Here is a 13,285-nt window from a genome sequence, read left to right on the forward strand (position 1 = left end):
CAAAGCTGCAGCTCAGCCCTCCTGATGGGCTGGGTGTCATTCCCAGGATGAAAGAGGACAGCTCACCCCTCTCCTCCTCTCCCCATGCAGGAGCACATAAGGGACAGACCTACTTCCCCCCCCTCCCCTTCTGCCTCGAGGAAAGCATGCAGGAGAGTCAGAGAACTGGGGAGGGATTTTCCCTCATGGAAGCAGAGAGTCCCCAGAGCAGCTGCCATTCCTCGGGTCTCCACCAGCCAATCTGGCTTCAGCCCAGCTGGGAAGGCATCGAGTTCACTCACAGGGATGTAACGAGAGCTGACTGTGCCATGCTCCCACATGAAGCGGAGCTTATGTGGAGTCTGGGAGATTTGTGTCCAGCTCTTGATACTCACCTGACTCTTTGCTGTGGACTAGACCATCTGTTTTGTAGAAGGGACTGCATGCACAGTAAGAACTCCATGTCTGGAGAGCTGCAACCAAGCCATTATTTCCCATCAACACCCACTGGTCATTCACAGCCAGCAGCTAATCAGCTCCTCAGAAGATTTTTCTCTCTCTCACTGAAATGTATCACCTTAATCCCAGCTGAAAGAACTGCATTTTCCCCTTTAAAGAGAGAATGAACAGGGTTAGGTCATTGATAAATCTCAGATTTATTCCTATAACAGAATCATAAGACAAGGACGTGGTCACTGATGGACTATAGATTACATATTCACTCAGGTATATTCCACCGGAGGGCACTGCTGTTCAGATATCTGTCATTCACAATAAATAATTTTAGCAAGCAAATTTAGCCCCAATCTAATAAAGCACTTGCTTCTGTTTAATTTTAAGTGACAGAACTATCCGTGCACCTACATTAAGCCTATTTTCAACTGCTTAACTGAATTGCAGCAGCATTGTATATTTAAACTTCCAAAAAAAAAAGAACTTCATACAGTGTTGATTAGATGACTCATTGTAGTTTCATCTGGATTTTGTTTCAGCTTGCTCTGCTCACATTCCTGAACAGAGTAAACAGTAGGCAAGGTTAAACACAGACCTGTAAGACATCATCCTCCTAGAATCATAATGTCGTTAAAATTGAAAAAGACCTCCAAGGTCATCAAGTCCAACCTTCGAAAAACACCACCATGCCAACTAAACCACAGCACTTAGTGCTATGTCCAGTTGTTTCTTGAACACCTCCAGGGCTGTTGATTTCACCACCTCCCTGAGCAGCCCTTTCCATTGCCTAACCACCCCTTCAGTGAAAAAATTCTCACTGATGTCCAATTAAACCTCCCCTGGTGCAGATTGAGACCATTTCCTCCTGTCCTGTCCCTTGTTGCCTGGGAAAAAAGACTGATCCCCACCTGGCTACAACCTCATTTCAGGTAGTTGTAGAACAGATAAGGTCCCCCCTGAGCCTCGTTTTCTCCAGGCTAAACAACCCCAGCTCCCTCAGATACTACTGCTCAGATTTGTGCTCCACACCCTTCCCAGCTCCATTGCCCTTCTCTGGACACACTCCAGCACCTCAGTGTCTTTCTGGTAGTGAGGGGCCCAAAACTGAATGCAGGATTTGAGGTGTGGTCTCACCAGTGGGGAGTACAGGGGGATGATCACTGCCCTGGTCCTGGTGGCCACACTATTTTTTATACCGACCAGGATTCTTGGCCACCTGGACACACTGCCGGCTCATGTTCAGCACATTCCTTGGTTTGAAAGCATAAACCCAGAGAGATGATATTTCCTCAGCACCAACACAACATCTTGACCACTGGATGACGTATCAGGCATCACACTGCACAGCCTGATCTGTTTTCTAAAATCCCTTATTCTTACAGACACTACTTAGATTTTATTTTTTTTTCCAGTATTTTATGCTGTAGACTTTCCTTATTTTTAAACCAGGTTTTACCCATAGGATAGGAATTGCCTGAGCAAGGAAAGTTGCTGCATGCTTCTTGCTACAGGCACCATCAAGCCCAACATTTCTTGGCCTTGCATATTTGTAGACCATCTGTGGAAACTCTGTTGGTCATGAACTCTGCATTTGAAGCCTCGTGACAGATTAGTTACTGAACATGCAGTGACTCAATAAAAAACATACAGAACTACAAGGAGAACGGGAAGGCTTCGTGGTAAATGGCTCAGGATCTCAATGTTCACTCAAACTGCCTTGTTAAAGAATCCAGCAAATCTTACCCTAAATATTAATTCCAATGTGTTTAGTGGATTTGTGCTCTAATGGTGAGAAAAAAATGATTCTGTGTGCTGTATTAGCAATGTCAGGAAAAATTATAAAGGAAATTTCTTTAACTTTGTAGTGTCATAAAGGAGGAGACAGTAAAACTAACTGGGGAGACAGAGAGGTAGCAAAAAGTCTATAGAGGACCTCTCTAAGTATCACAGAGATTAAAAATTAGTTGGGGAGTACAAAGTTAATAAAAAACTTGAACCGTTTTGGTTTTCTTTTGTCTGTTCAGTTGACATAAAACCAGCACAACTGAGCACTGAAAGAGCAAAACATACAGCCCACAAACAGCCCCAAAACTCTTTTATATTATCCAAATCTATAACACTAAAAAAAAAAAAAAATAGAAAAAAGGAAAAAAGATAAAGACAGAAAAAGAAGGAGAAAGAGAAAAAAAAATAAAGATGGCTGGGAAAACTCACCCAAGGAGCCAAGTAGGAGCTAACAGTCAGGGTCCAGTTATCAAGTTTATTTCCTCCCTTTCTTTTAGTTGAAAGCATTAAAATGCCTATAAAATATTAAAGAATTAGTACAGATCAGCCCCATCTTTGTTATAAAAAACTATCAAGAAGTATTTTCAGCCATGACCTAGAAAAGTGAATGGGTTCCTAAACTGCTAAGAGAAATGGGGTGAAATTACCCAAGAGGACACTGTAAATGGGCTGTTAGGGGAAATTCTTCTGCCTAGAAAATCTCTGTGACATGCTGGTAGTCCCAGCCATTAAGAGGAACATTTAAAACTCGACACAAAGAACACTAGAAAATGCTCAACGGGAAACACTACAGGCCTGGGGGAAGAGATCATCAGCATAATTGTTGTTTCTATTCCCGTGAGTTTTGCCGACATGCTTTGGGAAGACAATTAAGGTCTTTCCCATCTATAACTCACACAGTTCTGTAAGGTTGCACTAGAACTTTTTAAAACTTAACTTTCAGTGAAATGGGATTCCAGAAAATGTCTGAATGTTGCAGGGCAATTCTGCCATGTGCGATTTAAACTTATTTTACCCCATGTGAGTAATTTGGCTGGGTGAAAACTGTGGCATTCTTTTTGTCAGCACAAAAAAATTATTTGACTATTCACTGTGTGTTTTCCAGGTCTGTGAAAGCCTTTGGGATTATGCTGGAGAAAATATTTAGTTATGTTTCTATGGAAACCATAACACTTATATAAAAGCCTGTTTAACAAGCAAGAGTGTGACACTGTATCTCATTCAAGGTGAGCCACCTCTGAGATAACTCATTGATAAACTTCCAACTGGGTTTTAAAGTCTGGGAGGACACCAGTGGATTTTTTACACCTCTAATAAGAGTGAGACTCAGCAGGTTCTGCTGGATAACTACTTAGCAGGGTAGCCTGGGTGTTATAATCTCACGTGGAAAGTTACAGTCATTTGACTAGACTTGAAAGGAAATTTTTCATCAGGTAGATTATACAGTAATGATTCCTAAGTTTTTGTTTTTCTAACTTATCCCCTACTTTATACATTTTTAACTTCACTGACTCCAGTGTGACCCAGAGGAGAAACTTTTTTTATGATTTTTTCCATGAAACAATGAAGTGTTCCAAAGTGTTTGCTTACAAACACCTAGAATAGAAGTTATATTTTTTTCACTTAGTTACTACTTTATCTGAGATGGAAGTCTCCTTTAAAATTAAAAGAGCTTTGTCCCCTTCACACTGCTTCACACTTTTTTGTTGCAAAGAAGCACAAACACTGTAGCTAGAAGGAGTCAGAATTTATTTTTTTATTTTCTCCTCAGAAAAGATGTTCAAATAAACTTTTAGAATCTATTTCAGGTTTTCCCTTTGACAGCCATTCTAGCCATGTTGAGGATGCTATGGCAATAAACCAGAAATAATAAAGCTGGTCTTATTTGATAAGTGGCAAAAGCTGAGATGGAAAGTTGTTTTCTAAATTACTTCTGGTTACTTCAATATAAAAATTCCACTGACATGAAAAAAAATTGCTGGAGCAGGGATTGAAGGGCATTCTAGGCACAACATTGGATTGGGGGATTGATTTTTTAATCTGCTCCTACTGTTGAAAAAGTGCAATGGGTTAAATTATTTTTGATTGCATGGAGATACATGGTTTTTCAGGGTATGAGTGGCCCTTTCTGGATTTGAACAAAGCCAGTCATGTACATTTTTGTCCATGAACTTCTAAGTCATTCACAAACAGCTGTAGAATCCTCCCCCTGAAAAAGAGAACAGCAGCAACACAAAGGGACTATCTCAGATCTGTTGAGGGCCTGATCCTGAAAAGACTCAAGCAGTAACCTGATTTCTCGTGCTGTCATGGTACCTCTGAAAACATCCTTTTCCACAGACTGAGTTAATAAACTCATGTGTGTGTTCTTGCAGTATCTTCACTTTTTTTCTTTGCTACACAGGCACTAAAGATGCCATTGATGTCCATTTTGATAGTTTATGTTCATTAAGAAGTGCACCAAACTACCACTACCCCACCACTGCTGTTGAAGCGGTTTTGAGTGATCAAAAAGGAATAGTTGTTACTCTTGGCTGGAGAGGCCCAGTTTCTGGTGCAGTCAAATGTCACCCAGCTACGTGACCTGTTGCAGAAGACATCAAGATATACAGAGTCAGTCTGTGTTTTAAGGGTTTATGAGGTGACTGACATCTTCCAAGTTTTGCTCTGGTAGGATATGGAAAGCTAAGGAAACATGCACCAAAACCAAAATTCCCTAAGAAGGATTCCAAGAGAAATATGGTTTCTATACATGTGGTGTTGCCACCTTTCTACTAATTGTGCTTCTGAATTGCCCAACAGCTCATTCCTTTCCCCCAGCTTTCACTGAGACTAGGAGGTAGTTTCTACCTCATTCCTGCTAGGACAACAGTTTCCAACATTATTTGCAGGAGCTTGGATTGCCTTGGGTAAGCTCCCTTTCTACGGAGAAGAAGACAAAGCAGGCAGGTACAAACTGTGCAACAACTTCTCATACAAAATGTTAGTATTCAAACACAATTCAGTCCTGTGGGACAAAGGCATGTCCACAGGTTCAGTGTTGTGAGGGAGAACGGAAGCCAGAATTCAATCCTTCATTAATCAATCACCTCTCTCAAGCCCTGCTGTTTTTCTGTTCATGACCCATAGGTTAATGTTCTCTGCTGCTCACGTTCTGTACAAGATTTCCAAATAATTAGAAAATTCTAGAATGGATGTTTTTAGTTGTTTCCTCACTGGCAATCACACTAGTTAATTAGGGCTGGCTTTATGGGGTTGCAGCACTTGCTAACTATGACATTGAGCATGAGCTGTGTGGTGCAAATCTTCTTCATATATAGTATTAAAAATTGCATGTAGCTAAGGCATCTTCAGATGTTTTCTCTACATCTCACAAAAACTAATAACTTAAGCTTCAGAACACCTGTGATGGATGGGATATCTATTTTCCTTGGAACAGGAACAACGCAGCCATAAAGGCTAAGATTTCTAAGGTCAGCTTTCTAGAAGCAGACTCAAAGTTAGGTTCACTGGAGCACCACTAACAGCATGTCTGTTCTGGGTCTGATTCAGGCTTATTCAATAGGATTGGCTTTAAAAAAATCACTTCTGGAAAGCTCCAGACTTGCTGCTTCTGCCAGCCTCCCTGGGAGCTGTACCACATATGCCAAACTCCTCTTTGCCTTCCCCAAGCCTACTCATACTTCAGATCCAAAATTGCCACATTAACAGTAGACTCAGGGATAATTCTTGCTTGGTCCTTGGTCTTGGCACTAGTCCCATTAATATTGCATAGGAGCTGTATGTTTGTTTCTCTGGCAACATGTTCCCGACTCCTAGATGTGTCAGAGACACACAGTGGCTTTTTGAAGTGATGAAGATGTAGCTACTCACAGATTCCAGTTACAGCACACTTTGGTAATGTTTTTATACCTTTATTTCTGTTGAAAAATTCTGATTCCTCCACTCTGAATGAAGCAAGTGGCTGACACCTGCTTTCAGGTCCCGCCCCATCTTTTCTGTGTATGACTCCTGTTTTGTGAGTGGACTATTCGGTGGAGACCAATCTGGAAATTTTTCATCAATATTCAGATCACAAAAACATACCAATTTGATTTTGAAGTTGCTGATTAGTACAGAAGAAAGTACTTTAAGAGGAGGTGGTATTCTGTCTTCCAAATGTCTCTTGGAACAGTTCTCATTTGGAGTGTCCATTCACGCACCGGTAGGAAGCTATGTTACACCTGGTACTACACAGAAGCATAACAGCTCAGTTTTGCTGGTGCTGTGAATAATTCTTCGCAAGTGAAACCTCAAAATTTAACTGAGTCATTCATTTGCAGAGAAGTATCAGATGTTCAGAGTCTTCCAGCCTGGCCTACCCTCTGGAGAAGAAATGTGCAATACGAAGTTCAAGTTTTTCAATTGTTTACATATACACACACATACACACACATAAGAAAACAGGCACTGCTTCTTGAACAAATCACTCCAAAAGAAAATAATTCCTTCTTTTAAGCACTTTAGCTCAGTGGTAATGATCATTCCAAGAATTAGCTCCACCCGGAGAACTGAGAAACTAACAGACTTCTTTTCCCACACATAACTGGCTCCACGCACAACTTGGATTCACACAGCATATCTTTCCAAGAGATACAACTTACTCACACAGTGAGGAAAAAAAGCACTTGAAATGTCGTGTTGCCACATTTGCTGGTGACATGATCATAGAGTATTGTAGTATAAAATAATTGATGAGTTTTGTCCTACATATTCTGGAGGAAGGTGATCAGTAGTTGGCCCTCCAAGACTTCTGTGCAGTGCATGCAGCTACCTGCCTCTGCCTGAGCAAAGGGATTCCCCAGGTTTTGGAAGATAATGCAGATAATCCAGATAATCATGTCACCATGATTCCTGTTCACTTTCATCAAATGAAGCCTGTTTTGTTTACATCAGTACAGCTATTTTTTTCTATACCCTCAAATATCATCTCACTAATTATACTGGATGTCAGTTTGCAAGATTAAATTATTCCTATTTCATAAGAAAATGGAAGCCAAGCAACTAGATTCAAATTAAGATATCTCCGTGTGTGAGGTTTGAAAAGGGTCATTTTGGGAAGTAAGTTTCTGTGTGGTCACTGTTAACCCCAGCTAACTCCGATAGCATCAGAATTTAGATTTAATTTAGTTTAGTTCAACTTGTTAGAAAAAGATTCCAACTTTTTTCTTTTATTTTGTTGGGCAGGGTGTTTTGGTGTTGTTGGTTTTTTTGTTGGGGTTTTGTTTTTTGTGGTTTGGGTTTTTTATGTTGTTGGCTTTTTTTCTTGCAACTAAATACTAGAGTTGAGGAATTTGAGGGATTTCTATGTTTACAGACAGCTGGATATATGACAAATAAGAGTTTTTTCAGAAACTTCTAAATTGAGATGGAAGTTACAAAATGCTCCCTTGAAGTTAATAATCCCTTGTATTTCAAGTGCTGACTGTGTTGGTTTTTCAAAACAAGCTTTTCTTTGATAAAGCAGTTGCATACTTAAAGTGTCTGCAGTCAAGAGGAGGACAGAAAGCAGTTAAAGGCTCACTTAGAAATATCAAATTATAGAAAACCAACTTAAAATGTTAAGAAATAAATCAGATCCTGAGATGAAACAAATCAGAACTGTGGAAAGTTGCAGCAGAAGGTCTGACTGGAAAATTTTGTGTTAATTTTTTTAAAATAAAATCATTCAAATCCAGAACTCTTTCTAAGATATCTTCTTGCACTATTGAGGCTTTGGTAAGTGCTTCACTTGAAGTAACTTTGGATAATGTCATTAGAGATGCATCAGTTTATCCCAGCTGTGCCTCAGGAGGCAAAAGACAGGAAGCAATACCCTATGCAGTACAGACAGAGCCAAGAGAAATGTTTTATTCTCCACTTGGTTGCAGTAGGTGCAATCAGTCCTGAGTTCCATATGGTTGGCTTCTCCACTCATCACCCACCACTAAGAAAATTCCTGTGAGGTCAAAATGGGGACTGGAAGGCAAAATGACACAAGCATTATGAGAAATTACTGTGTGCTCCAAGGGCCAGCACTAGACAACATTACCAAGCACCAAACATCCAATGATTGCTGTTGGCTTTGCCAATAAAATTCCTACTCATCACTTCCCTGATGCAGAGAAACCTTTTATTGCAGCAAGAATTAGCTATGGATTGTTGCCACCAGAGACAGTACACAGGGTAGAGAGAACAGTGATCTACTAAAAAGCAAACCCCTGATATTTTTATCAAAACTCTTTTAACCAAAGTATTTATCAAATTTGTTCTTGCTTTGCCTGTTATATAGTATTTCTCGTAAAAGAAAATATAGTTATTATTTGAGTACTTCTTGAGGTAAAAAATGGGAAGAAATATTTACATGGATGACAAGACAGAGTGGTGATGGCTGCTATGTATGAGCTGAGGAGAAAGAGGATGTGAACTGGCAGAAGGAACATCCACCATCAGCTCTGTGCTGTTCCACGTGGCTCAGACGTCAATGCACAGTAATGATCTCCAGGCATGATTTTTCCCCAGATGAAGAGTACATTCTTTACATCTAGCACATCAGGACAAGATAATAATTTCCAGCTTACCCAGCAAATTGGAGCATAAATAAAATGGATTAATGACATAGAGTTTATTTTTTATTTGGATTGTCCCCATTCTATTTAGAGCATGACGCCCAGAGGCAACAAACAAAAAAACCCAAGTCCTATGAAAATGGTTTACTCTAACAGCTAGGTGGGCCAGCAGAAAACACTCCCTTTGGGGAGATACAGCCCACCTAGATGATACAGTACCACACTTAGATGAATGCACAGCGTAAACACACTTTCTAGCTGAAAGTGTTTCTGAAGGCAGGAACTCAGGTATGAGCTAACAGATTGCTTGTAAAAAATGTACAAATTTTGAGACAATTAAAGCTCAGAGTGGGCAATGACAGCAAACAGTTGATGTTTCTCATAAGCCCACTCAAAATTGTGTTTTGACCCATTTAGCTCTCACTGGTCATTTTCACTTTGGTCAGAAACCTCAAATAGACTCAAACTAATATAAATTCTTCCCTGTTTGTCATATCAACAGAGAAAATATTATTTCAAATAAGGGAAAAATGGGCAAAGCAAACCTCAAAAAAATTTGCCAGTCAGAAAAAAAAAGAAGTTAAGAAATCTGTCAGCTCTGAGCAATTGTCAGAGATTGGGCATTTTCAAAGCAACATACCAGCAGTACATGATGCAATGATTCTTGTGAACACGATATACTTTCGTAACTATGAGCAGCCATGCTAATATAGCAGTAGCTGTAAAACACATTATTATCCAAGACATGGGCCAGTATGGCAAGATGCAAGCAGTCAAAACATCACAGACATGTCCCAGTAGGAAGCTAGAGCAAAGCTTTACTGATACTTCATTTGCTGTGGGATATGCAATGTGTAGGCAGTGATGAACGTGGAGTAAGTGCTCATTTACAGCAGAAGAACTTCACATTGTTGAGTGCTGTGTCATCCTTAAGCCCCTGTGGTGGCTCTACCTTGGTCTGGAGACCGCATATCTTGCAGTTTGTGCTCCATGGGCCAAAGCTTCCCCATGACAGTCCATCACCTACTAGCACAGTTTCATCTGAGCATCTGAACTGAATGTTGTTGGCTGCTGTGTCATCACCTCCTCCTTGGGATTTCTCTGTTCTCAGTGAAAAGGAGGTCAAGTAGCCTCCAGGGCAAACTTGGAAGATGGTCCAGGTACCCCACCTGACAAAAAGCAAATGGAAGAATGTCTGGGCTCTGCAAACTGCTGAAAAGGGCTCCTTCTCCTTGTAATGCTACTCTGAAGCTTAACAATTCCTTGCTCACAGCCATGACCAGCACAGCATCCTGCTGCAGTTTGGGGCCTTTAGTTTCTCCTTTTTTTTTCCTTGTCTTCCAAGGGTGTATTTTTTCTTCATTGATATCTCATCAGAAAAACACCGGGACAGTTACAGTTCTGGTGGAAACTTCAAGGGCAGCCTGAGCACATGTTTTATGATGCATCCCTGACACATGTAACAAGTACACACCAGACACCAGGGAGGGCAGACACTCTACTGTCCAGAGGTGCAGTACTGTTCCCTGCAGCAGGGCCACCTAAGCAGTTTCAAAATGTGTGGTTAGAAACCCCTTTTCTCATATTGCCCTATACGTTGCAGATTTCCAAAGAAATACTCTATGCCTGGGACCATATTTCAGGTGTTTGCAGAAATTTCAAGAGCAAACAAAAAGCAGTAATGTGAGGTAACTGTGTTTAATTACCATAAAAATTAATGAACACAAGCCCCAACCACCTGTTTTAATTCACTATGTTACAGCACTGCACATACAAAGCAAGTCAGAGACGAGACTCCTGTAAATGGTAACACCCATGGGTGTTTGGTGAGCTGGTGCATGACAAACAGGAGAGAAAACACAGTGTTACTTACTCCCCCACCAAGGACTCAGTTACTGAATCATCTTGACAATGCAGGCGTATGCCATTCAGAGCGGTGTCATCTCTTCCAAACTGGGCAGGCTCCACCTGCAATAGCAGTCACACAGAGGCAGAGATAAAGGTAAGAGGGAGAAGAGCCAGGAAAAGTCCTTGACATGCCTGTCATAAACAGTCTGCACTGCTTTCTGTAATGAGAAAGAGAAAATGTTTTGGGAAGCACATGGAAAAGATGCCTGTTACTGGAAACCTATACAACCCTTGTAACATTCTCTTTGTGTTTTCTATCTCTGACCCAATGGGTAAGGCAGAGTCTCAGAGCTCCAGGAGAGACACTGGTGGAGGATGTCTCTTTCCCTGAATCCAGCAGCAGATTTTAGCACTGACATGACTTCTCTCAGCAACATCCGCCACATGCAGACTATGCAACTGCCAGCACACCTCTATCCTATCTGACAGCAAAAGAATTCTGGCAGTAGTTCTGTTTTTGCTGTATCTAATGGGACAACTCTTGGCCTAAGAAGAAAAAAAAAATTGTATTTTTCCTTTCTGGTGTACCTACAGTGGCAATATGTTCCAGAAGACTCATAGTTTTATGTACATATTACCATGCTCAAGAAGAAGAAAAACTCTGCAGAAAGTCCTTAGACTCTGGAGAAGACTGTACTGGGAGCTGGAGAGCTTTAGACTAGGGTGCAGGAACAGGAGATGGTAGGAAACGGAGAGAATTTTACCTTCAGTGCAAATCCATTGGCATAGCTATAGCGGCAAAACTGCCGACTGCCCCACTTGCCCCAGTGGCCTCCATTGGGCACAGCGAGCACAGAGGTGTATTCACGCTCCCCTGTGCCTGGGGTGCAGAGGAGGAGCAGGGCGAATGTAGCTGGCATAGGGAACTTCATGTCTTGTGCTCTGCATCTGCTGAAGGAGAGCTGGTATATGGACAGGGGAATTTATACCCTGCCAAGGCAGCTTGCTTTTCCCCACCAGTCCATTGACAAACACCATGGGAACAATAGTTACTCCCCAGGCAGTGACACAGCACTTGCTGACCTGCTCACAGTGCCCATGAGGAGCTCCTCTGGGAGTTCAACAGCCAACAAGCAGCAGATGCTGTGACCATAGGGGTATCCACCATCACTGAAGGGCTATACGAATATCTATGTGCTCCTTGCTGTGATTGTGGTAGAAGCTTAATACCGATTTCTGTTGCTGGCTATGCAGATATTTGGCCATGGGAATGTTTGCCTTCTGAGAGTAACTGTCATAATCATTTTACCTATTGCTGGATATCTGGAAAGGTGGGTCAAACTACATGAAGAAACATAAAGGACCTGATCTGAAACAAAGGATAAGTAAACTCAAGCCTTGTGTTTCCCAGCACCTTCTGTTGAACAGGATTCCTGGTGAGCTCAACAAATGTGTCAGTAATTTATAGTTTACATGTCCTTTTTTTTCAGCTGCCATTTTAGCTCAACAAAAAACCAGGATCTTTGCTTTGCTTTGCAACAAGCTTAACCGAAGTCAGACATGCTGGGATGCCCACAGTGATTCTCAAGGATCACTCAAGGATGCCATTGGGAGGCATGGAAGGCAGGTTTTCCAGAAAGGTGATACTGAACCTCAGGGCACAATCTTAGAGGAAGTCACAACAAAAGGAGAGGTGAATTTGGACCACTGGAGTTGAGACTCTCTTAACATAGAGTTAACCAATGCTCTCCAGGGCCTTTGGTCAGACTTGCAGCATCTGACAGAAGCTGTTTCTCTATTCAATAGGCAAAGAGGAAAATATATTTTAGAAAAGTATCTTGAGCCTCAGAATTTTATAGCAAGGAGTAGTGCCAAACTTGGAACTATCAGAAGGTAAAGAATTTCCCTCTTTTAACTTTCTCTTCCAACATTTGCTCTGCTCCCTCTGTTTCTTAACCATTAAGAGGTGATGATGCTTTTCCCACCCTCGACTTCCTTATTCTTGTCAGTGCTTTGTATAGGTATGTACAACATCCGCAAATTGAGATGATGGGAAGTTGAATGAGCCTTTGGTGGATGGCACCAAAAGAGCACAGCATGTGATGGAAGCACAGCCTGCTTTCCTTTCTAAACCAGAAGTTTAATTTTACTTTTCCAAAGGGGTGTCAAAATCCAGAGGAGACGTTTTCCCTCACAAGGACTGTGCAATCACATCTGTCAAACCAGGTGTGTTTGCTCAGACAGGGTCACAGCACGGTAGCCAGGGACACTTAGACCTGCCCTTGGCTGCACGTGAATGAAAAGAAGCAGGAGTCGGAAAAAAAAAGTCTGGGACCTGGTTAAGACTGCAAAAGAAGATCCCCACATTAATTTCTCCTTTGCTAGCCCAAAACGGTCACTTCACCTCTGGTAGCAATGACATAGATGTGCAGCCTGGCAGGATCCACCTCCCCTCAGACTCTGTTCAAGTCATGAGATTCCTGTCTTTTCCCAGCCCCAGAGATAGGATCCCAAAACACAGTGAGCCCACAGTGTACAGGGGAGGTGGATGAGGTCACTTTCAGGGATTTGGCCCTAAGTGACTCTCATGCACACTTCAGAGGCCCATAAGAAAACTCAAGCCTAGGACAACT

At 41.6% G+C, this 13,285-nt stretch overlaps 1 protein-coding gene across 1 annotated transcript; it reads right to left on the reverse strand.

Annotated features, from left to right (window-relative positions):
• Positions 1 to 9,687: 9,687 nt before the first annotated feature.
• LOC135409687 (vitelline membrane outer layer protein 1-like) lies at positions 9,688 to 11,635 on the reverse strand (the record flags this gene model as incomplete). Its single annotated transcript, XM_064645575.1, has 3 exons — positions 9,688 to 9,973; positions 10,678 to 10,772; positions 11,417 to 11,635. Coding segments are annotated over 3 exons (600 nt in total), but the record flags the coding sequence as incomplete, so codon positions are not given.
• Positions 11,636 to 13,285: the final 1,650 nt, after the last annotated feature.

The sequence above is a fragment of the Pseudopipra pipra genome, chromosome 2, assembly GCF_036250125.1.
Source record: "Pseudopipra pipra isolate bDixPip1 chromosome 2, bDixPip1.hap1, whole genome shotgun sequence".
Taxonomy (NCBI): Eukaryota; Metazoa; Chordata; class Aves; order Passeriformes; family Pipridae; genus Pseudopipra; species Pseudopipra pipra.